This window comes from Gymnodraco acuticeps, unplaced genomic scaffold (genome assembly GCF_902827175.1).
Source record: "Gymnodraco acuticeps unplaced genomic scaffold, fGymAcu1.1, whole genome shotgun sequence".
In the NCBI taxonomy this organism is placed as follows: domain Eukaryota; kingdom Metazoa; phylum Chordata; class Actinopteri; order Perciformes; family Bathydraconidae; genus Gymnodraco; species Gymnodraco acuticeps.
Window position 1 is genome coordinate 469710 of NW_022991881.1, and position 26632 is coordinate 496341.

General features: G+C 42.2%; 1 protein-coding gene across 4 annotated transcripts in view; it reads left to right on the forward strand.

Annotated features, from left to right (window-relative positions):
* Positions 1–12099: 12099 nt before the first annotated feature.
* Positions 12100–26632, forward strand: part of foxp3b (forkhead box P3b) — a 47819-nt gene continuing 33286 nt past the window's right edge. For 3 of the 4 annotated variants that reach the window (XM_034199956.1, XM_034199957.1, XM_034199958.1), the window contains exons 1-3: positions 12100–12204; positions 12378–12405; positions 12500–12563. Coding sequence is in view for 1 of the 4 variants with exons in the window: in XM_034199958.1 (XP_034055849.1) it covers positions 12554–12563 (10 nt within the window). In the remaining 3 variants the exon portion in view is untranslated. Of the gene's footprint in view, positions 12205–12377; positions 12406–12499; positions 12564–26632 lie in introns of those variants that run through there. The other variant, XM_034199959.1, reaches the window with a different exon arrangement.

Here is a 26632-nt window from a genome sequence, read left to right on the forward strand (position 1 = left end):
GTATTATAGAATGATCACACTGGTGTGACAGTACTCTTCAAAGGGTTCACGAAATGTGACTACTACTCTTACTGTTTAACATTTTGGTTTACTTCATGTTAAGGCTAATAAAAATGACAAGGCTAAGGCTGTAATGTTAACTAACGTGCTTGCTACTAGCTAGGTAGCTAACTTGGTCCTTTCATCAGACGGGAAGTGAAAGAACGAGCAAGACCCATTGCTGGTATGATTACAACCTGGTACAAAGCACACTGTTACGGTGTGTGTAGGAAGCAGGACCCAAATGCAGATTAAAGTGACAAAAATAACTCCTTTATTTCAAGGCTAAACTATTTACAAAGACTGAACAGAACACTCACCGCAGACCAAGTCATAACACAAGACGAACCGACAAAGACAGACAGAAAAACCAGAACTTAAATACACACAAGACTAATCATACAAACAAGACACACGGGTGGCGCAGTGGTCTGTGCATCTGATCATCAGATCAAGGGGGGTGCTGGGGAACTCCAGTTCGAAACCAGCTCCTGCCGCCACTGCGTCAGGTCGTTGTGTCCTTGGGCAAGACACTTCACCCAGATTTGCTCCTGTGGGTAATGTCCACAGTACATGTATGATATCAATGTGTACTTGTAAAAGCGCCTCGATGACTTCGAGGCGTGAAGATGGACGGTGTGGCGCAGTGCGCTGTGCAATGATCATCAGATCAAGGGGTGAAACCAGCCGCTGCTGCGTCTGTAAAGCCGTTGTGTCCTTGGGCAAGACACTTCACCTGAACTTCCTCCTGTGGGTATTGTCCACAGTGACCATTGCATGTATAACAAATATGTGTAAAGCGCTTTGAGCATCTGGAAAAGCGCTATAATAAATGTAAGGAATTATTAAAGTTATCTTATCTTAGCTATCTCTTATATTTAGTGGAGGAAAACAATTTCCTGTGTGACATCACTTACGCGACTCTGGGATTTGTAGTCCGTCTAGTTGCGTATTTTTCATAGTCTTATATTTCAACAGTTTTACAACAAACTGTGACTTTTTTGACATGGAAATGATTTTTTAAGATTGACAAACATCATATGTGTAATTCGTGGCACAATTCAAACGGGATCGAAAGATACATTTTCTCTCGCCATTGACTTCAATGCATAATTTTTCCGAAATAAGGTCCCATGAGTTCCACCGGAAAGGGAGGGACTTCGCCTCTCTATACACATGCATAAACTTCACAGCGGGCAGAACTTGTCATAAAGTCCTCGAAAATAAAGACCACCCATTTAGAGGGAAGATATGATTGGTCAATTGTACTGTCATTTGACATTACTCTCTCATTGAGTTACTATAGCGGGCCCTCTGTGAATTCGGAGTACAATGCAGTTCAGAAGATTGTGTCACTTACAGATTCAGATTCGGGGAACAAAGACTTCGCCTTGACACAGCTGAAGTTCGGAGGACCCTGAGGAAAGTCAACCCCCGGAAGGCAGCAGGCCCCGACAGTATACCAGGACGGGTGCTCAGGGACTGTGCGGACCAGCTGGCCCATGTCCTCACAGACATCTTCAACACCTCGCTGGACCAGGCCATTGTTCCATCATGTTTTAAGACAGCAGCCATTGTACCTGTGCCAAAGAAATCCTCAGTGACCTGCCTGAATGATTACCGGCCTGTGGCACTCACCCCCATCATGATGAAGTGTTTTGAGAGGCTGGTACAGAACCATATCGTCTCCATACTTCCCCCCACACTTGACCCGTTCCAGTTTGCTTACCGCCCTAACCGCTCTACAGAGGACGCTATTTCCTCTGCGCTCCATGTGAGCCTGGCCCACCTGGAGGAGAAGAACACCCATGTGCGAATACTGTTCCTGGATTTCAGCTCAGCGTTCAACACAATCATCGCCCAGCATCTGGTAAACAAACTGGGACCCCTGGGACTCAACACACCCCTGTGTAACTGGCTGCTGGGTTTCCTAATAGAGAGACCCCAGTATGTTCGGGTCGGTAACAACACCTCCAGCACCATGACCTTAAACACCGGCTCCCCGCAGGGCTGCGTTCTGGGTCCACTGCTTTTCACCCTGATGACCCACGACTGCTGCTCCAGGTTCAGTACCAACCACATCATAAAGTACGCGGACGATACAACAGTGGTGGGACTCATCAGGGACAACAACGAACAGGCCTACAGGGAGGAGGTGAAACATCTGACAGACTGGTGTAACACCAACAACCTGATCCTGAATGTCGATAAAACAAAAGAGATCATTGTCGACTTCAGGAACAAAAAGCACTGTCACCCACCACTCCACATCAACGGCACAGCAGTGAAGACTACAGACAGCACCAAGTTCCTGGGGCTGCATATCACAAGCAGTCTGACCTGGTCCACTCACACTACATCACTATTTAAGAAGGCACAGCAGCGCCTACACTTCCTGCACAGCTCCCCCCTCCCATCCTCACCACGTTCTACAGAGGAACCATAGAGAGCGTGCTGACCAGCGGCATCTCCATCTGGTCGAGAGACTGCAACGCCAAAGACTGGAAGTCTCTGCAGAGAGTGGTTAGGACAGCAGAGAAGATCATCAGAGTTTCTCTCCCTCCCATCAGAGACACCGCTCAGAAACGCTCCCTGACAAAAGCTCAGAACATTTTTAAAGACCCCACTCATCCTCACCATGCTCTGTTCTCCCTGCTGCCCTCCGGCAAGAGGTTCCGCAGCATTAAGAGCAAAACAGCCAGATTCTGCAATAGCTTTTTCCCCCAAGCCATCAGACTTCTGAATTTCAAGTAGACCAGTAAACATATACACTGAACAAACATATAAATGCAACACTTTTGTTTTTGCTCCCATTTTTCATGAGATGAACTCAAAGATCTAAAACATTTTCTATATACACAAAATAACCATTTCTCTCAAATATTGTTCACAAATCTGAAAAAATCTGTGATAGTGAGCACTTCTCCTTTGCCGAGATAATCCATCCCACCTCACAGGTGTGGCATATCAAGATGCTGATTAGACAGCATGATTATTGCACAGGTGTGCCTTAGGCTGGCCACAATAAAAGGCCACTCTGAAATGTTCAGTTTTACCATACAGCACAATGCCACAGATGTCGCAAGTTTTGAGGGAGCGTGCAATTACATTACATTACATTACATTGCATTTCGCTGACGCTTTTATCCAAAGCGACTTACAGTAAGTACATTCGACCAGGAAGACACAACCTTGAAGAAAACAGAATCATATAAGTACATCAGGTTTCATAGAGCCAAACATTTCAAGTGCTACTCAACTGGCTTTAGATAAGCCAGTCCTTTATTAGTATAAAAGTGCTTCGTTAATAGTTCTATCGCTCGAAGTGGAGTCGAAAGAGATGAGTTTTCAGTTTTCAATTGGCATGCTGACAGCAGGAATGTCCACCAGAGCTGTTGCCCGTGAATTGAATGTTCATTTATCTACCATAAGCCGTCTCCAAAGGCGTTTCAGAGAATTTGGCAGTACATCCAACCGGCCTCACAACCGCAGACCACGTCTAACCACACCAGCCCAGGACCTCCACATCCATCATGTTCACCTCCAAGATCGTCTGAGACCAGCCACTCGGACAGCTGCTGCAACAATCGGTTTGCATAACCAAAGAATTTCTGCACAAACTGTCAGAAACCGTCTCAGGGAAGCTCATCTGCATGCTCGTCGTCCTCATCGGGGTCTCGACCTGACTCCGGTTCGGCGTCGTAACCGACTTGAGTGGGCAAATGCTCACATTCGATGGCGTCTGGCACGTTGGAGAGGTGTTCTCTTGACGGATGAATCCCGGTTTTCACTGTTCTGGGCAGATGGCAGACAGCGTGTGTGGCGTCGTGTGGGTGACGTCGTGTGGGTGACCATCACCTCATGTTGCAGCATGATAATGCACGGCCCCATGTTGCAAGGATCTGTACACAATTCCTGGAGGCTGAAAACATCCCAGTTCTTGCATGGCCAGCATACTCACCGGACATGTCACCCATTGAGCATGTTTGGGATGCTCTGGATCGGCGTATACCACAGCGTGTTCCAGTTCCTGCCAATATCCAGCAACTTCGCACAGCCGTTGAAGAGGAGTGGACCAACATTCCACAGGCCACAATCAAAAACCTGATCAACTCTATGCGAAGGAGATGTGTTGCACTGCGTGAGGCAAATGGTGGTCACACCAGATACTGACTGGTTTTCGTACCCCCCCAGACCCCCCCAATAAAGCAAAACTGCACGTTTCAGAGTGGCCTTTTATTGTGGCCAGCCTAAAGCACACCTGTGCAATAATCATGCTGTCTAATCAGCATCTTGATATGCCACACCTGTGAGGTGGGATGGATTATCTCGGCAAAGGAGAAGTGCTCACTATCACAGATTTTTTTCAGATTTGTGAACAATATTTGAGAGAAATGGTTATTTTGTGTATATAGAAAATGTTTTAGATCTTTGAGTTCATCTCATGAAAAATGGGAGCAAAAACAAAAGTGTTGCATTTATATTTTTGTTCAGTGTAGATTACATTACGCTGTGTAAAGTGTACATATTTCTATATTGTATGTCTATCTTATGTATATGTATAGTAAGTCTTTATAATTTAAACGCACACTTTATCTTTAATTTTATCAGCACCACGTCACTATTATTTATTTATATGTACAATTTTAGCAAGTTTTTATATTGTCCTGTTCCTGTAAGCCAGTACAACGAAATTTTGTTTTAATAGTACACTCTGTGTCTTGTTGAAATGACAATAAAGTATGTCTAAGTCTAAGTCTAAGAACCCCTTCCCGAGCCCAAGGACATTTTTTCTCTTGATGGTAGGCTCCTAGCCCGTGTAACTCACCTTACTGCCCCAGTGTCACTGTTACTCTCAGGTAATCATCACGAGACCATTTCCCTTTATGTAATTCCTTCACCCCTTTCTCCGCTTGTGTTAGATCTCCCCTGGCTTAAACTCCACAACCCACACATAGACTGGGCCACCTTATCCATCGTCAATTGGAGTTTGTTCTGCCACTCTCACTGTTTACACTCTGCCATACCCACCACTGTTACTTCCAAACTCGTTCCTTCAAGACCTGTTGACCTCACGTCAGTTCCCTCTGAGTATCATGAACTCCAGGAGGTCTTCAGCAAGGATTGTGCCCTGTCTCTACCACCTCACCGACCTTATGACTGTGGTATTGACTTGCTCCCCAGTGCTCCCTTACCTTCGAGCAGACTATATAATATCTCCAGGCCTGAAAGGAAGGCCATGGAGACTTATATCACTGACTCTGTGGCTACTGGTCTCATTCGACCTTCTCGCTCTCCATTGGGGGCGGGCTTCTTTTTTGTTGACAAGAAGGATAAGAGACTACGCCCCTGTATTGATTTCAGGGGCTTGAATGACATCACAGTGAAGAATAAATATCCTCTCCCTCTCATAGACTCAGCTTTTTGTCCCCTCCATCAAGCCACCATCTTCTCAAAGTTGGTGTAAGTAAGGATAAAGGAGGGAGACGAGTGGAAGACTGCGTTTAAGACTCCGCTGGGCCATTTTGAATATCTTGTTATGCCTTTTGGGTTAACTAACGCCCCTGCTGTGTTTCAGGCACTCATTAACGATGTCCTTCGTGATATGCTAAACAGATTTGTCTTTGTGTATCTTGATGATATCCTCATTTTTTCTCGTGATCCCCAAGAACATGTCCAACACATGAGGTTGGTGCTGCAGAGACTGCTGGAGAACAGACTTTATGTGAAGGCTGAGAAGTGTGCATTTCATGTTTCCTCTGTTTCATTCCTGGGTTTTGTGGTGGAGAAAGGGCAGGTCAGAGCCGACCCTGCCAAAGTCAAGGCAGTGGCCAAATGGCCCACTCCTACAACGAGAAAGCAACTCCAAAGGTTACTTGGTTTTGCCAACCTTTCCCGCATGTTTATTCTTGACTATACCTTCTGCTTTGGAGACTGCTACACTACTCACCCAACATGTTTTTAGATAGCATGGCCTTCCTCAGGACATTGTTTCAGACAAGGGTTCGCAATTTGCCTCTCGAGTTTGGAAAGCTTTTTACCTTAGGGACGTCGGCCAGTCTGTCATCAGGTTACCACCCGCAGACCAATGGCCAGACTGAGCGTGCTAATCAGGTACTGGAGGCGGCCCTTCGCTGTGTCTCTTCTCGCCATCCAGTCTCCTGGGCCTCCCACCTGCCTTGGGTTGAATATGCCCACAATTCCCTGGTTTTCTCCGCCACAGGTATGTCTCCATTCATGGCTTCTGTTGGTTTCCAACCCCCTCTCTTCCCCACCCAGGAGAGGGATGTTGCAGTTCCCTCAGTGCAGGGACATCTTCGGCGTGCCTGCAGAGTCTGGCGTGAAGCCCGGGCAGCTCTCACTCGCACTGCTGCTCGCAACCAAAGACTTGCAGACCGTCATCGCACTCCAGCCCCGGACTACCAGCCCGGCCAGAAGGTCTGGCTGTCCTCCCGTGATCTCCCACTCCAGACTGAATCCCGCAAACTGGCACCCAGGAACATTGGACATTGGCACTTCTCAAGCCAGTTTCCTCCAGTCCTTTGAGCCCCCCGGCCGAGCCCCCTAATCCCCCTCGGAACATTGACAATCACCCTGCTTTCACCGTGCGAAGGCCGGAGGTTCCAGTACTTGGTGGATTGGGAGAGGTACGGGCTAGAGGAGCGTTCATCGATCTCCCGCTCCCTTATTTTGGACCATGATCTCCTTAGGGACTTCTATGTTAGGTACCCGGACAGGCCTTGTAGGATTGCCGCCAAAGTACTGTTCCAATGTCCAGCATACTTGGAAATCTACCGAGCCCGGCGTACTTCATTTGGAGAAGTTTCGAGGCTGCACATGTGTAGACTCCACGGTCTTAAAATCCCCACAATGCTTTGCGCACGGACCAATTTCCCCAAATCTGTGGCGGAAAATGTAAGGCGGGGCAGACGCACACCTGCACACCTGCTCGCATGTTCCACCCTTTGTTTTCCGAAATGCCAGGAAGTATTCTTGCCTCGCTTCTGAAGCAAGACGCTCGGAAGACATGTGCTACCAAGCAAGCGTACTCGCGATTGAGAAACACTCAGGGAGTTGGCTGGCTCCTCCCAGCAGCAGACGAGGCACACCTGTTTTCACTCACCTCTTCAACCTGTTGACATAAAAGTCCGGTCCTCATGTCACTTCCCTGCCAGATAATTCCGTTGTGTTCGACCCTCCGGTGTGTCTCGATGTTCTCCTCGTCCCTGTGATCTCGTCGCCTGGATTTTTGTCTCCTGTCCTTTCTGTCTCCGTGCCAGCCAGCTTCCCGCCTCCAATGCTGCTTAAAATAAACTTTTTGTTTTTGACCATCTCTCTCTCTAAGTCTTTTGCTTTGGGGTCCAATATCTCTAGGCCGTAACACAGAGATCACAAGTGGGGTAACTGCTGATGTATTTAATGTCGTAGAACAAAACGTGATCCGTCTCTTAAATGTGTGTCAACCACAGACCTTATTTCCAGATATTTTCCAAAATCCTATGGAGAAATTCCATTGACTCTAAGACGAGGGAACCAGTAGTGGTAAAATGTTAACTCACTTCCGGGTTTTAGGACTCGTCACTGCACCACTCTATTGAGACGATAGGTTGGGACGTGGGCGGGACGTTGCCAGGAGTTCAACGTAAAGCCAGTCCACATTTTAGTAATGACATCAAGAAAAAAGGGGGTACAATGGAGCCCCATTTTTAGAGATGTGGGTAAGGAGGAAAAGAGAGAGGGTTTTATTTTCTGACACTTTGTGAGTCTCCTTACACACCGGGGACACATACTTATGTATAAAAGACATAGAAAAGTGCCTTTTTCTTTGCATGATAGGTGACCTTGTTTGAAAGGTGCTTTGTAAATACAGTTTATTATTATCATTATTATAACCTGGCACAAGTCTTTCACACTGGTAAGGTCATCAAAGAAACCAAATAAGCGCTAATGTTGGGTTTATGAGGTTATGAAATTAAATGAAAAGGTATGTAAATGTGTGCAATGCAGTGTGAAAAGAGGTGCTTGATGGGGACAGATAATGTGGACTAAACTGTGAATCACTTTATTCTTTGAAGAAAAAAAATGTTTTCAATAACCATATCTTTATAGATTCCTTGACTTCTGACATGCTGACTATGTGATTGAAAAGTAAAACATGAAACCGTTTCACACTTTGCTTTTTCTTTGTTTCCAGACCTGTCATCACAATGAAAACACGATTTGCATAACTTCTTTGCACGCACTGAACTTGTTACTCATTCACTGTGTTACATCATGCAGTATAGTTTTAGTTATAGTTACATACACTTTAGTTTTTTTTTGTTATCACCATTCACTGACTGTATATTTGAACTTCTGAATTACCGCACTTTGTCGTAAAATCAAAGCAATCAAAATAAATGTGGACCTCATTAACAAATTTGTTGTAATCCTGCTCAGCACGGCTCTGTAAAATACACACATATTGCATTGCTTATTAATAAGCATTTACATTGTGTTTTGCATTTTTTTTGTCAGGACCGGATTGTATGTTCAAAGAGAGAATCCAGCTTCACTTTCATTCTCTGCATCAGAAGTTTGGCTTTCAAAACGGAGCTAAAGAAATTGGAAAATATTGGAAGAAGAATGAATGGATTAAAAAAACAAACACAACTAAAAACACTCCATCAAATTTGATATTTGTGTTCATCAGGCTTCAGCTGTAATTCAGCTTTGTAATATCTGCATAACATTTCACATACAGCAAAGAGAGGTGCACATAAAGTACAGCACCACCTGATAATGTCCTATGAATTAATGTCACCCCATGAGCTTAAAAATAATTAGAAAACGTTCTGAAGTGGAGTTTTGAAAGGACTCAGGCTTCTGTCGTGCCTCGCTGACACTCTTATGGCTGAGATGACCTTTGACAGCAGGCTGTTTACACCTGTCAGAATGTCACTGAGCATGCTACTGGGCTTCCCCCCCGCTTACTGCTGTTAATGTTTCCTCTCCACAAATGTATTTGTGTACCATTTCAGGTTGTTGACTCTGAAAATGACTGAGATGATGGGTTTACACAGAACAACTGGTTCTGACACCACACAATCATATTTCTGAGGAGTTTCCAACTAAAAAGAGGCATTCTTTATTCAAAACATCTCGAACAAATACTTTATAGAAAGCGTGGCAAACTCATATTTCATTGAAGTTTTACCAAAGTTCAAATCACAAGGAGAGGGGGCTTTTATATTTTTGAGTGAAATGCCACATTTTATTGTCAAGGTTTTGTTTAATACATCTAATCGTCGGCAATGTGAGTGAATTCCTACACTGATGTAATAAATCATTCTAGAGCTGTGGTAGGTACTTAAAATATATTTGTTTTAGCATTCACACACATTTGTAAAAAAATTGTATTTATTGTGCTGGAACGCTTTCTATTTAATGTCAGTATTAGCTGGTGGGGCATGAAGTCAGTACTTACAACTGTTCTGATCAACTGTGGTATGTTGTTCAAATATAAAACATGTGAGACACAAAGAAACAAAATCATTTATAGATCTCCTCTAGGTGCTACTTTGTAATATAGTGCAGTGAGGAGTGCCGTATTTATCCCCTGCAGGAAAACGCAGGCCACAGTGGTATTCAGGATATCTCCATGGTCAATTGCACAATGGTTTTCCTGTATGAGGTTTAAAAGTCCTGTTGCTATCCAACCAAATATTCAGATAGCTAAGACTGAACAGTTTCAGTTTATCTACCATTATGTTTATAATTGGTAGGAAGATGTCAAATAAAATAATGTGTTCGTTAAGCCTTCGTTAGCATTCTGTATACATTGTGTGGGTTCTGCAGGGGAGTATGAAGAATGTTATGAAACAGCCAGACTGGATTGTATCATCTGCACATTCATGGAAATGTCCTCGTTTGGGTTATGATTCCTATTAGAAATAACTGCTCACATTGTTTGAGACCTTCTATTAGGTGTCACGCATGTTCAAAAAGCACTGTTCAATATCTCTTGGAAAGTCCCATTGCTGACAGCTGTGGGTACATATTCAGCACCTTCCCCCCCCCGCATCTACAGTTGACTGGATTAAACAGAAAACCCCCGCTACTATAAAGTTCTCTGTGAAAAATAGGACCAGACACTGATCAGTGTTACGTCATTTAGGTTTGAAAAGGCTGTAAGTTATTTAATGTGCTCTTACTCATGATTTATTGTCAATGGTGGTCTCAAACATGTGATACAGTGGGATCAAAACCTCTCAAACATTGTCAACACAAACTGATCTTGAGGACCTCCATGATGGAAGGGTTGTTTGCAGTTGTATTGTGGAGTTAGACTGCATTAGGTAAAACTAGCTTTATATAAGGACCGATGAGGGAACACATGTATTATGCCAGCATCACATCACACATGTTGAGGTGTGTTAAGAAAAATAAATTCTACATTTAGAAACAAGAGTAGTTCTACTGCGAGTTCAGACTTGTTATATTCACTGACTTCGGTCAGGTCATTCCATAGAAGAGTAAAGCTTTTACCATATTTAACTCTTCTGTAAAATAATTATACTGTAAATAGAAAGTTTTCTTTGAAATTCTGAATTTAAATTGTAATGTCAGTGGCCCTGGCAGAGTTTGCCCTCTAATAAAACAGACACTCACCCCCACGGCCCTCACATCCAACACATTGTCAGGGAAGGAGTGAATCATTAGCATATCGACAATATCATTTTCACTCTGAATCATACAGTACTCCCAAAGTCATCAGCGGAATAGCAGCCAAATGTATGCCTGTGCTGAAGTTGCAGAATCCGAAAGTACGATCATCAAAGCTTTCGCGGATATTCACACGAGAACGCCGTTCACACCGGCCGATGCCTGGCTGCAACAACATGATGTACTGTTTCCAGGACACGTCCACATCGCATATGATCGACAAATCATCACAACTTCAGCAAAACACATGACTTCAAATGAAATTTAAAAAGTGAATTCTGTATTCCTGCCAATGACTGGTTGAAACACGCCTTCAGGATCAATGGCCTCACAGTCAGCTTGAAATGAATGGAAGGTAGATAACGGCAATCAAGAGGAACATTTGTGCTTTAGAAAAAAGCTAGCATTAATTTCAAATAGAATGTACTTGCAGAACAAATATATATATATATTGAATAAATTATTGTAATGTTTTTTACATGAGAAAGTTGCCACAGGAGGATAATCAAACAACTGGTGGCTGGATTCCATTTAGCCTGTTAAACATACGTGCATAACATAAAGTAGTGATCTAATAAAGTAATTAAATCAAATACAGTGTTCAATTTGAATTTAAATGTTCATTGTAAATAACATTTCATTTTCATTTCTCACTTTAAAGCTCGCTGAAAATGCTCAGATTCATTTTGTAACAATAATAGCTTTGATTTGAGAATGTTAAATAGACCTAGTAGTTATTATTCTTTATAACCTCAGACATTATATTTTGAAACAAAGTAATATGAATACTTGCAAAGTAACTTACTGCTATGGATCATAATGTAATACATAATATACATACATATAAATATAATATACATAAATATATATATAATAGTTTTATTATTTTTGTTTATATCAAATATATATATAAATGTATATATGCATTTATATGTATATACATCTATATCAATCATATATATTTATTTATTACATATTTAACTAAGACCAACATCTTTCCCTATACTTTAAATAGAGACGCTACTATTGACTGATTCAAATGAAAATAAATGCAACAAGTTGCATCTGTGTGCAGTACCAATGCTTAGAATGATGGCATGTTGTGTCAGGATTCATGTATTTCTGATGCATGCATGCTGAAGTCATCATGTGTTTGAACATTAGCAGGCTGAACTTATGGTGAAGGTGTTATTGAGTGAGGGCTGTGTCAACGTTGGCACTGATGGCTTGTTTGCTTTGCTCTGGTGTAAAACAGCATACTTTCCATATGTTCTCAGGTTGTCAGAGCGCGTTTGGAAAGTGTACAGTTTTCGATGCACTCTGTTATTGTGCTGTGATTTGCTGAGAGCTCCGTGCCTCACCTTTCCTCCTCTCCCTCTGAGGTACAAATACCGAGAGGAGGTCTGGGCCTCCTGCTCGGAGACTGAGGCCGGCTGAGTGTGAACCTAAACAATTATCATAGTAAGATGATAAACATATTTTTTCAAACAGTTCAACTGAAACTACAACTTCACTTCTTCAAACTTTCCAAAAATGCACACATGATGTTTTATTTGTGATGGTGGAGTACACCTATTTCTTTCTTTTATTGTTTTTCTCTTTTCTAACTTTTGTTTTGTTTTAAACCTGAATAGCACAGCCGTGCAGGCGTCTAACAACGAGGTCTGTTTGACTTTTTCTCAAGCTTTCAGTTGCCAAAAAAACACAATACCATATTTCCTGTGGAATAACCCCCCCCCTCTAAATGATTTCACAGTATCTCCCTCGAAGAAACTGAGAAAAATAAGACAGAGTCAAGAGGAGCTTCTGCATGAGACACGGTAAGCTCCAACCTTACTGTTTTACAGCAAACCTCAAATCATCTGACTAGCTCGTGACAGAGTGAAAGGAAATAAATGAAATATGTGCAGGGTTAGAGAATGTGTTTAGAACAGTTGATACATGCCTACATATTTCATATAGTGGATATTAACAGCAATCACAAAGCTTCTTTCTTTAAATAATCTGCAAATGACCTTAAAACATCTTTGAATGAACGTGGAAAAGACATAAAGGTGTTATGGGTTTTATGGTCAAATTTGAGTTCAGTTCATTAGCAGTGAAATATTATCTATAATTGTATGATATACATATAATAAATCATTATATGAGAATTGTGGCAGAGGGTGTGAATACGCCCATTGGCTGTAGGGTTTTTACATGTAAGTTAGCTTTGGTAAAATAACATAAAATAGAACAGTAATGTAATATCATGTAATGAAACTGTACCAGCTCAGGCTCCTCCACTGAAATGCGCCTCTGATGTCTTTAAATAGACAGAAACTGTCTCCTAGGAGTCTAAGAGAGATAAAAGAGACACATTTACTCAGAATGAGGTTTGTTTTTTCTGTCCGGCCTCTAATTTCGCTTTTTTTGACAACTACTTGATAAATATGGACCAGAACCGATTCAAAAGGTCAAGGAAAGAACCCTCTTTGGTTGAACTGGTCCCCATATTGGCACTGAAATATGAACTGGTGTATGGAGTGCAAGGGTTTTCCTTTTGCTGTCTAATACCATAAGTACCAACATATTAAAATGTTATATTATATATATTATTATATTATATATCATTCAATTAAATTCTCCGTACAGATTCATCATTTACAAAACAGGCAGTGCTATGATAAGTGCGGTATATACATTTAAACTTCCATGAAACTCTTTAAAAGCCCACATTTTGATATAACTGATTCACAGTTCACAGATCATGTGACCATAATATTTTAAAAATACATCAGTATTTTAAAAACTGACATATGTTTAATGCCTCCATGTCCCACACAAACATTAGCTGTGCTTAACACAGGAAACATGATGATGATGTTTGAAGTATACAGAGGTGGGAAGTAACTAAGTACATTTACTCAAGCACTGTACTTAAGTACCATTTTGAGGTAATTTCACACAAGTATTACCATTTTTGGTTACTCTGTACGTTTACTACAGTACAATATACTCAAGTGTTAAATCAGACTTTAGTTCCACCTGGAGTAAATCCACAAGCTACCCTGCAGTATACAAAGTCATTCAAACTAGCTGCACCTTTACCAGCTTTGAGAACACTTTCATGATCAATCATTATAAAACATATCATATATATTATTCTGAAATGGACCAATCTGCACAACGACTACTTTTACTGTCACTACTATTTTGATGAGAATACTTTTCTACTTTCACTTGAGGAACATTTTGAATGCAGGACTTTTACTGTGACAGAGTATTCCTACTCTCCTACACTGGTACTTTTACTTATATTCAAGTACAAGATCTGAGTATTCCCTCTACCTATGCACATATATATAACATGTCATTGAATGTGGAGCCACCTGGATAGATTTACTGATGTCTCTTGACATTTTCAGTAGCAGTAAAGTAAGTTGACTTACTTTAAACTCATTGCTGTTCATTGCATTTATGTGAGTTTCACTGCGGACTAAAAACCAATGAGATCACAAGCGTCGGGTTGGTCTGAAGCTAATCAGGGAAATGTCAGTCAAACCGATTTTCCAATTCCTGAACACAATCATCAGCATCAGAATCAGAATTCCTTTATTTGGGGAAATTGACATTGTTACAGCAAAAGTAAAGAGCCAAAAATAGCTAAATATTAATAAGGAGGTATGCATAAAATATTAAAGATACAAATTGAAATTACACAAATTACAGTTGACAAAAATACACATCCAGGTGGACAACACAAAATACCAGTAACAGTATTTAAAATAAACAAGTGTAGCATGAATAAAGTAGTGTGATAGCAGCCGGGTAACAGTAGCACAAGCGCAAGTATATTGCGCTTTTATTAGCGATTTATTAGCGATTTATTACAGTAGTTAAATTGTCTAACTACGAAATAGCAGCCAGTAATAATTATTATTATGAAGTGGTATTGCACATAGATGTGTGATAGTCTTTGTATTTGTTGTTGTGTTTATCATGTTTATTTATATACATGTTTGCCTTTAGCAGACGGACTGGAAAGGGGGAGGGAGAGGTTATAGGATGCATTAGAGGCTGCGGGACAACAAAGCTTTGTTTTATGTATCGCTCCAACAGTTGGCTGGGTTCATTTAGATCAAAGATCACAGATTTGAATATAAGAGTCTCCTACATACATTTACCTATATCAAGGATCAACGTATTAGGATGTATGACTTGAATTAGAACTATGAGTAATAAACCCACACAGTTAGAGTAGTCGCTGTATGAGGCGCCTGCAAGTTTCCACACTGTAATGTGGCTGATTTCAATACCCTACAGGAAATACTTCTTCAAACCCTTTGTGGCCAACACATGGTGACTCACAGCCAAATATCAACCATCACATCAAATCATTTCGAGTGTCGTGTTGTGACTAAAGCTCTCCTCACTTTAATTTGGCTCTAGTAGGAGAGATAAAGTCAGGAAGGGAAGCCATAATGAGATGTGAGTGAGAAGCCACAAACATGCTGTGGGTGTGCATTTGCACAACTCATGTGAGGTCGCCTGTTTGTTTTTTGCAAAGATGCACACAACGTGCAGCCTTCGAGAAATCTCTGATGTGACAGTCAGCTCTAACACTTTACATTATAACTTCTGACCTGCTTCATGGAGAGCTATGTCATGTAGTAACCTTTCATATGAATTGAAGCTTTAAATGCATTCATTACATAACAAGAGTTCAAATAGAGTTTAAAATATGGGAGAAGAGACGCCAAGGATGAAGTACCAGGTGTAAATGAGGAATAAAAGGTCATTGCTTAAGTTCTTCCAATGACATGTAAGAAGTGGAAGAATAATTGATTTAATAATAGAATAGAATAGGTACCTTAGCCACATGCTTATTATTGGGACCATGGTGCTCCACTAACCTTAACCTGCTTCATCAACCCGATTCACTCTTTACTGTCACATCAGGAAACAGTGAATTGAAAGGCTTTTACAGATATGTCTTGAGAAATTAGCAAACCACAAACAATTCAATTTTGATTAAGACATTCCAGAACAAGCGCACAGCATTTGCTGCTTCTTACATAAAGGCAAGGCAAGGCAAGTTTATTTATATAACACCTTTCAACACAAGGCAATTCAAAGTGCTTTACAAAAAACGAAAGACATTAAGAAAATGGCATTTAAAATCAGTCTTTAAAAAGAAAAGATAATAAAATAAACATTAAAAGAAAAAATACATGGATACAAGTTACAGTGCAGTTTAAGATGTGAATAGTTCAATTAAAAGCAGTGATTAAAGCTCACTTATTATGCAAAATCCACTTTTTCACATTTGTTATACACAGTGGCGAACCGTTCCTATCACAACTTCTGTAGACACACCCCCCCCCCCCCTCCGCGGCATTATAATGTCCGTCTTTTCACTGAATTGTCATGAGAAGGGTACTCACAACAATTCCTCAACAACTTCCTCTTCACCTGTTGCACTTGTCATTTCAACCTTAAAAACAATAAAACGGCATGAATTGCTTCGTCGTATTCATCTAGATCCTCTGTCTCGAGCCAGTTAACTAGCGGGCCTTCTAGAATACCCTGGAACCGAGGGAAACTCTGAAAGAATACGCCCATTGGCTACAAATCAATATATGATTGGTTGATCAAACTGTCAGTCCAAACGTACGCTCTCATTCAGTGCAACGGCCAGGGCATTCTATCAAGGATGTAGAATACCTTGGTTGAAGGATATTCTACCCAGAGACCCAGAACAAGATCTGATTGGTTGCTTTCTTTTCTAACACAAAACCACTGAAATGCATAGTGCATGGTCCGAGAAGGACAAACAAATCAACGTAACACTGTAATATTACAGATCAACAACACGGATACGATTCTCATTTATTCATTTTATATACATTTTATTTATATAATTAAATCGATTTTTTGTTTGTTTTATCTGAGTGTTCCAGGGTATTCTCTGAATACCTTGAAGGCCCTGACGGTTCGCCACTGGTTATACATCAACATGTGTCCCCTCTTCTCCATGTCTCTTGTACATCAACATGTGCCCCCTCTTCTTCATGTCTCTTCTACATCAACATGTGTCCCCTCTTCTTCATGTCTCTTCTACATCAACATGTGTCCCCTCTTCTTCATGTCTCTTCTACATCAACATGTGTCCCCTCTTCTCCTTGTCTCTTCTACATCAACATGTATCCCCTCTTCTTCATGTCTCTTCTACATCAACATGTGCCCCCTCTTCTTCATGTCTCTTCTACATCAACATGTGTCCCCTCTTCTTCATGTCTCTTCTACATCAACATGTGCCCCCTCTTCTTCATGTCTCTTCTACATCAACATGTGTCCCCTCTTCTTCATGTCTCTTCTACATCAACATGTGTCCCCTCTTCTTCATGTCTCTTCTACATCAACATGTGTCCCCTCTTCTTCATGTCTCTTCTACATCAACATGTGTCCCCTCTTCTTCATGTCTCTTCTACATTAACATGTGTCCCCTCTTCTCCATGTCTCTTCTACATCAACATGTGTCCCCTCTTCTTCATGTCTCTTCTACATCAACATGTGTCCCCTCTTCTTCATGTCTCTTCTACATCAACATGTGTCCCCTCTTCTCCATGTCTCTTCTACATCAACATGTGTCCCCTCTTCTTCATGTCTCTTCTACATCAACATGTGTCCCCTCTTCTCCATGTCTCATCTACATCAACATGTGTCCCCTCTTCTTCATGTCTCTCCTACATCAACATGTGTCCCCTCTTCTTCATGTCTCTTCTACATCAACATGTGTCCCCTCTTCTCCATGTCTCTTCTACATCAACATGTGTCCCCTCTTCTTCATGTCTCTTCTACATCAACATGTGTCCCCTCTTCTTCATGTCTCTTCTACATCAACATGTGTCCCCTCTTCTTCATGTCTCTTCTACATCAACATGTGTCCCCTCTTCTCCATGTCTCTTCTACATCAACATGTGTCCCCTCTTCTCCATGTCTCTTCTACATCAACATGTGTCCCCTCTTCTCCATGTCTCATCTACATCAACATGTGTCCCCTCTTCTTCATGTCTCTCCTACATCAACATGTGTCCCCTCTTCTTCATGTCTCTTCTACATCAACATGTGTCCCCTCTTCTTCATGTCTCTTCTACATCAACATGTGTCCCCTCTTCTTCATGTCTGTTCTACATCAACATGTGTCCCCTCTTCTTCATGTCTCTCCTACATCAACATGTGTCCCCTCTTCTTCATGTCTCTTCTACATCAACATGTGTCCCCTCTTCTTCATGTCTCTTCTACATCAACATGTGTCCCCTCTTCTTCATGTCTCTTCTACATCAACATGTGTCCCCTCTTCTTCATGTCTCTTCTACATCAACATGTGTCCCCTCTTCTCCATGTCTCTTCTACATCAACATGTGTCCCCTCTTCTCCATGTATCTTCTACATCAACATGTGTCCCCTCTTCTTCATGTCTCTTCTACATCAACATGTGTCCCCTCTTATTCATGTCTCTTCTACATCAACATGTGTCCCCTCTTCTTCATGTCTCTTCTACATCAACATGTGTCCCCTCTTCTTCATGTCTCTTCTACATCAACATGTGTCCCCTCTTCTTCATGTCTCTTCTACATCAACATGTGTCCCCTCTTCTCCATGTCTCTTCTACATCAACATGTGTCCCCTCTTCTTCATGTCTCTTCTACATCAACATGTGTCCCCTCTTCTTCATGTCTCTTCTACATCAACATGTGTCCCCTCTTCTCCATGTCTCTTCTACATCAACATGTGTCCCCTCTTCTTCATGTCTCTTCTACATCAACATGTGTACCCTCTTCTTCATGTCTCTTCTACATCAACATGTGTCCCCTCTTCTCCATGTCTCTTCTACATCAACATGTGTCCCCTCTTCTTCATGTCTCTTCTACATCAACATGTGTCCCCTCTTCTTCATGTCTCTTCTACATCAACATGTGTCCCCTCTTCTTCATGTCTCCTCTACATCAACATGTGTCCCCTCTTCTCCATGTCTCTGCTACATCAACATGTGTCCCCTCTTCTTCATGTCTCTTCTACATCAACATGTGTCCCCTCTTCTTCATGTCTCTTCTACATCAACATGTGTCCCCTCTTCTTCATGTCTCTTCTACATCAACATGTGTCCCCTCTTCTTCATGTCTCTTCTACATCAACATGTGTCCCCTCTTCTTCATGTCTCTTCTACATCAACATGTGTCCTCTCTTCTTCATGTCTCTTCTACATCAACATGTGTCCCCTCTTCTTCATGTCTCTTCTACATCAACATGTGTCCCCTCTTCTTCATGTCTCTTCTACATCAACATGTGTCCCCTCTTCTTCATGTCTCTTCTACATCAACATGTGTCCCCTCTTCTTCATATCTCTTCTACATCAACATGTGGAAATCTGCTCTGTGGAAAGAGACTCTGAAAGTTTCAGGAACAAAGATTCTCTCTCTTTTTGATCCATTTCTATAAAAACCAGTCTGAAAATGAGCTGATCAGATTTTGGCCACTTTATGATGTCATAACGATGTTTTGTCTTTGTCCTTTAGCCAATCAGCAACCAAGGTTGATCATTGCAGGGTAATGATGCAATGATCTGTTTGGTGCTCCAGCCAAACACTTCAGAGACATGTTTTATCTGAGACGTGTGATATATTGATGAAACACAGGATAATAGGGGACCTTTAAATGGGGAAATAGCATTGGACGTCGAGCATTTTCCTTTATTGTTGATCTACAAGTTAATACATGGAACAACATTGTTTTTTTTTAAGGTATTCTTCAGGCCAGAAAGGGCCTTTATTAGAGATGTGTAGAGTTGAGAGGGCAAGACAGAGGGGAGGACTTTGCTTGAATGTTCGGCCGGTTGGGATTCGAACTGTCTTTTTAACAAAGTATAATTATGTATAACAACCTTAAATAAGCTCCGTTCGACAATCGGCCTGACCCCTTTTTGTCGAACCTCAGATTGAGGAGGAACAATGCGGATTCCGTCCAGGTCGTGGAACGACAGATCAGCTTTTTACTCTCGCAAGGATCCTGGAGGGGGCCTGGGAGTATGCTTATCCGGTCTACATGTGTTTTGTAGACTTGGAGAAGGCGTATGACCGAGTTCCCAGGGAGTTACTGTGGGAGGTGCTGCGGGAGTATGGGGTGAGGGGGTCTCTACTCAGGGCCATCCAATCTCTGTACTCCCAAAGCGAGAGCTGTGTCCGGGTCCTCGGCAGTAAGTCGGACCCATTTCAGGTGATTGTTGGCCTCCGCCAGGGCTGCGCTTTGTCACCAATCCTGTTTGTAATATACATGGATCGGATTTCGAGGCGTAGTCATGGGGGAGGGGGTCTGCAGTTCGGTGGACTAAGGATTGCACCACTGCTTTTTGCAGATGATGTGGTTCTAATGGCTTCATCGGTCTGCGACCTTCAGCACTCACTGGATCGGTTCGCAACCGAGTGTGAAGCGGCTGGGATGAGGATCAGCACCTCCAAATCTGAGGCCATGGTTCTCAGCAGGAAACCGATGGACTGTCCACTTCAAGTAGGGAATGAGTCCTTACCCCAAGTGAAGGAGTTCAAGTATCTCGGGGTCTTGTTCTCGAGTGAGGGAACAATGGAGCGTGAGATGAGCCGGAGAATCGGAGCAGCGGGAGCGGTACTGCAGTCGCTTTACCGCACCGTTGTGACGAAAAGGGAGCTGAGCCAGAAGGCAAAGCTCTCTGTCTACCGGGCCATTTTCGTTCCTACCCTCACCTATGGTCATGAAGGATGGGTCATGACCGAAAGAACGAGATCGCGGATACAAGCGGCCGAGATGGGTTTTCTCCGCAGGGTGGCTGGTGTCTCCCTTAGGGATAAGGTGAGAAGTTCGGTCATCAGGGAGGGACTCGGAGTTGAGCCGCTCCTCCTTCGCGTCGAAAGGAGCCAGTTGAGGTGGTTCGGGCACCTAGTTAGGATGCCACTTGGGCGCCTCCCTAGGGAGGTGTTCCAGGCACGTCCAGCTGGGAAGAGACCAAGGGGTAGACCTAGGACCAGGTGGAGGGATTATATCTCTTCGCTGGCCTGGGAGCGCTTTGGGATCCCCCAGTCAGAGCTGGTTGATGTCGCCAGGGAAAATAAAGTTTGGGGCTCTCTGCTGGAACTGCTACCCCCGCGACCCGACCACGGATAAGCGGGAGAAGATGGATGGATGGATGGAATAAGCTCCGTTATCAAATATGTTTTGCAGCCCCAGACAAACTTAATTTGGGGGCAGAAGTGATCAGGGCTGTCCTAGCAGCTCTCTTTCTTACATGTGGCAGCAGCTTTGAACCTGCATTATGTGTTTAAGATTTGACCGTGTGGTAAAGCTACGTTTACAAGGTAAACTATCTCAATACTTATTCCACCACGGTTAAAATCAAATGTTTCAGTATCCCTTTAAATACACTGCTGCGCCCACTGTAACCTTTAAGGTGGGCCATTAGTGGTTTGAACTACTCAATGAAAGACAATTAAAGAGTGAATTACGCTGCAAAATATGTATGATACGTTTCTATTAAAAAAGTCCTGATTTCAAGTCATTATTCAAATCAAAAGGAACTGAAGTAGAGCTGACTACACACATTTATTCATACAACAAAGTGTGAGAGTGCTTGATGTTTAAAAGCTGGAGTATCAATTTAAGAATGAAGAATATGACAGCTTGGTGGAACTGAGAGCTGAGTATAACACTTTTCCAGGAAAGATACCATCTGATTTGGAAATAGCCTCCAGGCATCTTCGACAGGTGGTTACAGGAACACCGTGCTGCACTAAAGTGGAGCAGCTTCCTCTCACTCATTCTGTAGACTGCTGTGGTGGTGCTCTGTGTGCTCTGTGTGTGTGTGTGTGTGTGTGTGTGTGTGTGTGTGTGTGTGTGTGTGTGTGTGTGTGTGTGTGTGTGTGTGTGTGTGTGTGTGTGTGTGTGTGTGTGTGTGTGTGTGTGTGTGTGTGTGTGTAGGTGTGTGTGTGTCACTGCACCTGCAACCACAGCCTCTGTGTCAGAAGGCCTGCAGCAGGAAATGTTTTGAACCACTACAGACTTGTACATGGCTGCAGTGAATGCTGCATGCTGATTGGCTAAAGCTGGTTGCATTATTTTGAGATAAACACATATTGACTTCACACAATACATACATTAAGGAAATAAATACTTTAAATAATTAGTGAGCATTAATTAATGCAAAAAGAATATTCAAACAGTTCAGGTTCATTGCTGCCTGTGGTTTAGGGATCAGCAACTCTGCCGCTGGCGAAGCTTTATCCCAGACGATCCCCCAAAATGTTACTGGTCTCAGAATCAGCATCTGAGGACGGCTGAGAACAATGACAGGAAGTCATACACTTTAGCACAGGGGTGCCCAACCAGTCGATCGCGATCGACCGGTCGATCGCGGGGAGATTCCCAGTCGATCGCGAGATGTGTCTAAAAATAGAACAACAATATTCAGTTTTATCGTTAATGTCCTATAACATAATCTTCCTGTGCCAGAATAATGCACTTGAACGCATCAAAGCTTTGTGATTGGCCAGCGTGACCCCATTTGTCGGGGCGTGGCTAGTGGGCAGTGCACTAATTCGCTAACGTTGTCCGTGTCAACAGGAGTGACAGTCCGCACACAAACAAGACCGCAATTATGGCAGAAGCAAAACATATATAATTTTCACTCCGAGTGGGAGGATGATTATTTTTGTATTTATTCCAATTCAAAGTCCATCTGTCTCATCTGCAATGCGAGCGTAGCTTTATCGAAGAAGGGTAATTTAGGAGCGGCATTTCAAAACAGTGCACAAACGCTACGAGACGGAATTCCCTCCTAATTCTGCCCTACGCTCCAAAAGGGGAGGGGCCTGAAAGGACCGCTAAATGCACAGCAGTCCATTTTCACCAGGCCCAACAACAAGAGCAAGGCTGCTGCCATAGCATCTTATCGTGTCAGTCACGTTCTTGCGAAACACATGAAGTCTTTCAAAGACGGCGAAGTTGTGAAAGAAGCTTTCCTGGAGGCTGCCGACGCGCTTTGGGGGGACAGTAAAAAACAGTAGCATTTCAACAGGTTTTTGATAAAAACTAAAGTTAGATACCGTTATTAATCAGCTGTAAGTTTTAGTTTGTTTGAACTTATTCATTATAATTATTGTACAAAATGGTATAAGAATGCAAACTTAAATTGATTATAGTCTATTATCAATTCGGGTTAAGAAACTAGTGTTGCTTGCATCCTATTTTAAAAAAGGCATTTATTTTTATAATCTACTAAAATACAACAAAAAAATGGTTTGATTTTATTAATGTTGTCTTTTTTATTGTACTTTGGCAGCAGATTCCTGTGTAGCTTCAGATCTGAGTTGTCTTATTAGTAAGCCTAATTTATACTTTTGTAACAACACTATTTTTATATAATGGCAAAGAAAGGGTTCAGAGTATTTTCTTTTTTTCCTGTGTCATATGTGGCAGCACTGTTCAATGTTTCTTGAAAACATTACCCACTGTAGTGACGTGTGAATAAACTCCAACTCTGTATCAACAACACTGTTGTGTAACTTCAGTTAAATACTTGTATGTGTGTAGATTAGAAAGAGGTAAGATAAAGGATCTGCAGTATTTTATGGAGTATTAATCGTACGAAGGTCAGTTTTATACAAGTAGAAGTGTGTATTGACCTGGTAGTAGGCTGTCAGTAATGGCTACGCCTCTCTATTTGGACTGGTAGATCTCGGCAGACTGGCAACTTTAAAAGTAGCTCTCGGTTCAAAAAAGGTTGGGCACCCCTGCTTTAGCACATGGAATGTTCTAGCCATCCCTTGACTTCTTCGCTCTTAACCCAAACTAGAATGTCAGACCTCAAGCCAATGTAAGTGTAGCACGCCATCTACAGGTTAAACTGTATAACAGCACACAAACTAAATATCAGTAGATAGGATTAATTCAGTGCACGTGTAATAAAGTTAGATGAACATGTAATTGTAAATAAATGTAAATAACTAAAAATTAAATAGTAGGGGTGTCTGTTTTTATCTAACTATGCATTACATGCAGTGGCGGCTGGTGCATTTTTCTCCAGGGGGGGCTCTATACAAACTCAAAACATGTCATATTACAATGCAGGGCTAGCTCAAAGGCAAACAGCACTCGATACCAGTGACGTGCGGTGAGGTTCATGGCTGGTGAGGCACTGACTCTTTCAGAGTCAGATTTACAAATATTATATTTTGACCTTAATCGAAATATTCTGTTATTTTCAAAAGATTTTTTAGTCTGATGCTTCAATTCATTTTAAACAGACCGTTCAACAAAAGGATACCCAACATCTAAATATTGGATTGTTCTTTCTTAGTAAGATCCAATTTTCATTACCAATGTGGTCTTACCTTGACTTGAAGATGAAGTCCATGCTATCCTTCTGGACAACAATCTCTATTACTTCTTTGTAAAAGTCCTCCTTATCTTCCTGTAGTTTCAAAAGTCTAGTTTGTTGTTTGCGTTCCGTCTCTGCGTAGAATAACAGTAGCAACAAGAACCTGTGGGCTCACGTGCGCCCCCTTCAGTGCGGAAGAGGTTATGGCTGCCTCTCCTGGTGCTTTTTTCATTGCCGTTGTACGGCGAGCCTAAATATCATATACGTGAAATAAGTTATTTAGAGACTATGGATGGCGAGGATAAATGTAATAAAGGGATCTACAAACATTACATTGGTGACATACAGTGAGATGGTAACAGGCACTTAGGGCCCGCTTTCCAGCCAGTTTCTGTGAGGTGACGCATTCTGAGGTGAGGCAGAGCTCATCTGTGCCTCACCTCACCACACAGTAACTGGCTTGAGCGCGCTCACAAAATAAGTGCCCGCGATAAATTAGTGCCCGCGCTCCAGCAAGTTACTGTGGGCTTACATGAGGCAGAGCTCGTCCCTGTCTCCCTTCTCATCGCTACCCGTAGTTGTAGCGGAGCTCGGCAAATTTGCTGATTTTGACTATAAAAAGCGATTGGAATCAAACAGAAATCACACTTACAACACAGATCAGTGGATACATTTTATTATTATTACTATTTAGTTTTTCTTTAGTTGTTTTTCCGTTACATTGGAGTATGACAGGTGAGGCTCTGCTTCCCCTGCCTCCCCTGACTGCACGTCGCTGCTCGATACAGTCTATTATTTTAGTGCCTGTTTTTGTCAACCTCCTTATTATGCTTACTGATCCCTCTCCTGTACCCTCATTGGACAGCTGTTTACTTTCCTACACATGGCTAGTCGCATAGCATCATCCATGTGGACTCTAGTTTGTTCATGCTTTTTTGTTTTTTCTGATATGTGCTCACTCACATCTGTCTGGATCCATGCTGGGTCTGGTCCATAGACCGGTCTGATCCTGACGTTTGAAAAGGGAGGCAGGGGAAGCTAAATGTAGCCCTGGTGTTGCTACAGGTAGTTAGCCTTCTTGCTAAAGCAGCTCCTTGAAAAAGAGCACGTATACTGCCTTCCTCTGTCCTTGACTCCTGCCTATGTCCGGCTGATCAGGTCCGAGCTCTTTTACTCTCAGCTTTCCCTCCAGTGTCCTCCTCTCAAAGGATGTTTCTTTAAGTGATTAAACATCATTTTCCTTCTCCATATTCGCTATCCAGTTTTGTTTACACTCCGTCTCCATCTAATTCTCTCATTCAAACGTCAATCACTCACTCTGTCGCTCCTGCTGCCCCCTAGTTGTTGGCTGCCTTTGGCGCAGTTTGGTGCGCCCCGAGCTGCTCCTATCTGTTGCATTGAAGAGGTGCGGACTGCGCATGCACCACTTATAACGAGAGTCAATGGGCAAAGATTTCTGTGCCCCAAGCAGGAAACACGTGACTTATCAGTAACTTTTAGGGTTTTAGAGAACCGCAGTGACGCATCCTAAAACCCGGAAGTAAGTTAGCATTTTTAGCACTTCCGGTTCCTTCGTCAAAAAGCAATGCATTTTCTCCATAGGGTTTTGGAAAATAGCTCGAAATAAGGTCTGTGGTTGACACACATTTAAGAGATAAATCACGTTTTGTTCTACGACATTAAATACATCAGCAGTGACCCCACTGGTGATTTCTGAAGAGTTTACGTGTCTGAAAAACGATGGTTGTTACCGAGTGGCTGAATAGGACTACAGAAATTGTCGAGGCCGTTGTACGTCATTACGCCTAACATGTAAACACTCCCGCTAAGTTTGTTTTCCCCTGTGTTCTGCTTGAAAGCAAGTACCTGCCTATATTTAGTATCTGTATATCTATATCTGACCATTAGAATCTGTATTTTTGAAATTGTCATTTTTAACACCATAGTTTTACAAATTATAGAACAATTAATTACCAGTGTTTTCCAATGTTACTCGGCAGTTCGTTTCCTTGGCTAACGTTAGCTAAAGCTAGCGCTACTAGTTAGCTACGCAATGGTTTGTTGCTTTGCTCCAGGTTGCAGCCACAGGTCTTCGCATGAAACGTGCTCGTTCTATCGTTTCCCGGCCAATGTTTTCCAAAGGAGAGTCTGGATTCGTGCTATGAGGTAAGCTGACGTTACATTTTTGTCCATGTCACGGTGAAATGTAAATGATGGGTAGTGACTGTAGTAAAGATAATGAATACATCCTATTAAAACCTGTGTGGCTTATATGATAAGTCTAATTAGTACAAGCAGCATAACGTTTCACCATGTTACTAAAGATTGTAGTCAGGGAAATCAGTTTGACATATTGAACTAATAACAAATCACCTCTGGCTGGCAGAGAACTCTCTGCTCCATAGCTTCTCTTGGACGTCAAATCACATGTACATTTTACATTTATATTCAATATAATATTCCATCCCTCACATACTTTTTTATATATAATAACTTATATTT